At 35.7% G+C, this 4,438-nt stretch overlaps 1 protein-coding gene across 1 annotated transcript; it reads left to right on the top strand.

Annotated features, from left to right (window-relative positions):
* Positions 1-2,753: 2,753 nt before the first annotated feature.
* On the top strand, positions 2,754-4,331 carry LOC108726967 (uncharacterized). The gene has a single exon (XM_018454828.1). The coding sequence runs from the start codon at positions 3,270-3,272 to the stop codon at positions 4,329-4,331; it is 1,062 nt and encodes a 353-aa protein (XP_018310330.1). The 5' UTR covers positions 2,754-3,269.
* The last annotated feature ends 107 nt before the right edge of the window (positions 4,332-4,438 follow it).

Below are 4,438 nucleotides of genomic sequence, written 5' to 3' on the forward strand. Positions count from 1 at the left end.
GTAGGGAAATGTATAAGTTATTATATAAACAGTATAATATGCATAGGTTAAACACAAATCGCAATGGCATTATCATTGTAGGTTTATAACTATAATTTCTAGTCATATACATAAATATACAAAATGGATTTGTTTTTACTTGATAAAATTTTATTTTAAATAATACGAAGTATTATTATAATTATTGTATAAATAGAATACATTTACTAGATATCATATAGATTTTTGGATACAGTTTATTATATAATTTTACAGGGAAATAAAAGCGTAATGCTTTTGAAAGACATTCTACATTGTACTGTTGTTATGCTACAACACAAATTTTTTGCGAATATAATATATTGTGGTTTTCGCTTATTATTACTATATGCAAAAAAATTCATAGTAATTTATTGTGTAAATTACTCTAATGAAATACCATAAATTTTTTGTTAAAAATACACAATCTTGTCTTCTTTTAATGCACTTCATATATATATGAGTTATACTAAACGTAGTATAACAACCGTACAATTTTTCCGTAAGAATGGTAATCTGCGATAAGCAATTATTTCATTAATGGCATTATATTAGCAAATTATATTTTCACAATATTTTTTTAAATACCATACGGAGGAATTTTTTCCTTAACGATGCAACGTCACTTCATTCATACGATTGCTATCCATTAAGATGGATTTGAATAGTATAATAAGAGACTGTGCATTATACAGTTAGAGACTTGAAATTGTACATAAGTAGAATGGAGAAAAGCATCTAAAGATATTTATTGCTTAAAATTGTACGATAAGTATAGATCTTAGAGAGTAATATATAAATATATATATAAAAACTCTTGCAGCAATACACGCATTGCATTTTATACGAACGATTTTCTCCAAAACGAAGCATCTCCTTAAGAAAGGACGTTTTTTTTATTTTTAGTTTATCAACCCCTACACGCTCCCGAAGTTTGGCCACTTAAGTTCGGGACACCCTACGTGCGCGCGCACACACACATATGATATATTATATATATAATATATATACAATATATATTATATATATACACCAATTACATTATACATATATAAATATATAAATATATGTAGTTAAAGAGAGAGCGACTGTTAGTTGATATTCATATAATATTGTATAGTAGAAGAGAAGATTTTGATTAGTATAATTACATTGAATGGGCCAAAGTTGTAAGAAATCTTTATTTAACTAATAAGAGAAATATAATAATTTTCGAATGTCATAAAGTAAAACTTCGTTGCGGGTACTTCGTGCTAAATTGTAAGACTACTTTCTTCTCTTACTATAATACAAGGACTGTTACTTTTTCGTTGAATCGAAAAAGAATTTGTCATTTGCTTTGTCTTAATCTCTTGGTTTATATTATAACGATCAGTGTACGCGAATAAACAGAATAGCACATAAAGCTGAATGTATATTAATATTAAGAAAGTCAATTCAATGTCTTGCCTTTTGATGGACTTTCCTCGAGAATGTAATCTCCTCACTAAAATTTCGAATAAAATACGGAAACTCTACAGGATCGATAACTTCTTTCGTTTATTTAGAAAATAGTGGTCAAGATTATACTTGTACTGGCTCAAGTGCCGTAACAGCAAAGAGAAAACAAACAAATTCTAAAGACAGTATATTATTGTATTTCATTAAGCCAAATAAGACCATAACGTATTATATAATTTACAAGATAAGTATATTCTAAATGTACGAAATAAAGTTGTGTGTATTCAAAAAGAAAGGCATCATCCCTAAAAATTTCTTGAATGTCTTTTTTTTCGTTTTGTAGCAAAAGTGAATGCCACGTGCAACGATATCCTCTCCCAAGTTGACGATGAATGTTTATAAAGTATTTATATATGAAAGTAATTTTATTATATTTTTTTATTTTACATTATACATTTTATTTATTAAAAAACATAATAAATAAAATTTTATCTTTATTTCATTTGACAATTATTATTTGTCGATGCACAGATTAATTTCATTTCGATTCCTCATTTATTTTTTTGTCCTTCGTGTTCTTCATTTGATTAACATAACTTGTTCTAAAAGTTAATATAACAACCTATTTTCAGATCTCGTTTCAATTAAATGGTAATATACCGATATATATTTTAGGTATATCAATTGATTCTAATATGACTATTAATATTACGACATTATGAAATAATATTATAACATTACTCATTCAACAGATGGCGTTTGTTTAACAAATAATTACGGGTTATCGTCTCAAAATATTATTTTACATCCTATGCAACTGTGTGTTAAAAAGAGCAAATATATTTTGATTATTGTCTCATCAATCCAGATTAACTTTATCATTTTTATTCTTCATTCTATCAAGATAACAATCATGATTAAACAATCCAATGTGCAAGTAATCAAAATGCAGTAGTTTTGACATAAAAGTAACGTCAAAACAAGTTTAATGAGATTATAGATTTGTAATATATATTATAAAGATTATTGATTGTATGATTGTCCAAAATTCATAGCAGGGAACAATCAACACAATCCTATAAAATAACGCCATTTACACATGCTGTGATCTAACTATAATGATATATACCAAAAATCCTCTTGACATATGAATCGGTTAGATTGCTTATACTGATATACGAATCGATTTTTTCACCAAGAGTTTTTCTTTCGACCTCGTCTCTTTTCCTCTTCGTTCCTCTTCGAGTAATTAATTTGAACGGAAAAAATAAAAAAAGGAAGAGAGGGGAGAAAAGCGAGAGCAGACACGACATATTTTGCGACTTCTTTCTTTTCGTTGCGGTGTCTGAAGCGCGACGATTAGATAAGGCTCCGGTTCATAGTACGTCGGAGATGCAGACCTCATAAGAGACCAGGATACTCGAGGCCCAGCTTCAGTTAAAGCTGCGTGTGCAAACCGACAATTAAGGACGGGAGTCAGTCCCGAGTATCTTCTTCGCGATTGATATCAACAACAGCATCGCTCTAATTTTCATGTATGTTGTGTCATTTCATAGTCGCTTTTATCACCACATCTGAAAAAGAGAGAGATAATTTTTTTCTATCCGTGATTAGGGTACAATCGACCCTTCGAGAAGAACTATCTCACATCTCATCTTCCTCTTCCCTCGCTGAAATAACCGACGGTTATTTCCCAAGATTGAGATATGAGTCTTGGATATAAGGATTTCTACCGATCAGTTAGGCTCCTCAATTCGTAACCCTTTTGGACAGGGTTTCCGAAGGTGAAACGTTAAACAGAAAACACGAAGATGCCCGCCTGCTCGAGTGAGAACTCGTCCACATTATGGTCTTCCAGCCCGCCGATGTCGCGTAGCAGCAGCGTGTCGCCGCCGTTACCTGGCACACCGTTGTCCACATCGCCACCCCGAATGTCGCCCGTGTCCATGTTGAAGCGCACGTCGTCGAACGTGGTCATGTCGACGTCCCATGCGCCGAACAATCTTTCCCGGGCGTCATCGCTCTCGAGTATGTCGACGGTGATACTCTCTCAGAGACGACAGCAGCAACGACAACAACAGCAACATCATCATCAACAGGGTATACTAGCGGCAGATAGTCGGAACGTCGAGAGGAGCAACGATTCCATTTTCTCGAGGATTTTGTCTTGGTACTTCGGACTTCTGTTGAGTTTATTTCGAAGTGTCTTCAATGTCATTGGCTACGCGATTTGGGCTCCTGCTTTCTGGGCATCTGCCTGGATCTGCCTGTTCTGGGTGTTTCTGCAACTACCGCTGACCGCTCTCAAATGGTTCATCACCGTACTGCACACCCCGGCTTATGAGAGATCACGTAACAAGCGGTGCGTGCTGATCAGCGGCGGTAGCACAGTGCAAGCGGTGCATCTCGCACGTAATTTCTACAAGGCGGGCGCCCGGGTGATAGTGTGTGATCTCGAGGGCCTGTTCGGTCTAGCCAAATTCTCCACCGCCTGTTCCAAGTACTACACGATACCGCGGCCCGGACCCAGGAACGTTACCGAATATATAAAGGCGTTGCGGGATATCGTCCAGCGGGAGCGAGTGGCCTACTACATACCGGTGAGTGCCGCCAGCACCGCGTACTACGACGCCTTGGCGAAACCGCATCTAGAGATCATGGGCTGCGAGTGTTTCGTGCCCGATGCCAGCGAGGTGACCGCGTTAGACGACCCGTTGGAGCTACTTCGACGCTGTCGCATGCTCGGTCTTACGATCCCACAACACTTTCTGTTGCGATCAATGCAGGACCTGTCCGCGCTCTATGAACGAAACACGTTCCGCAACGGCAGGGATATAAAACATTGTAATACCCGATATAAGACGGATGTGTGAATTTGCACGAGTGTTTATGCGCGTATGCGAGTACATTTGCCATCCCTGCGCATAGGAATTATACATGTACACATATAATAAAATATATATATAATATATATACAATA

Source organism: Mycetomoellerius zeteki, unplaced genomic scaffold, assembly GCF_001594055.1.
Source record: "Mycetomoellerius zeteki isolate Tzet28-1 unplaced genomic scaffold, Tzet1.0 scaffold46, whole genome shotgun sequence".
NCBI classification, from domain to species: Eukaryota; Metazoa; Arthropoda; class Insecta; order Hymenoptera; family Formicidae; genus Mycetomoellerius; species Mycetomoellerius zeteki.

What these genes read in the sequence shown, in the direction of transcription:
- LOC108726967 (XM_018454828.1), top strand. Translation starts at nt 3,270, where the DNA reads ATGCCCGCCTGCTCGAGTGAGAACTCGTCCACATTATGGTCTTCCAGC.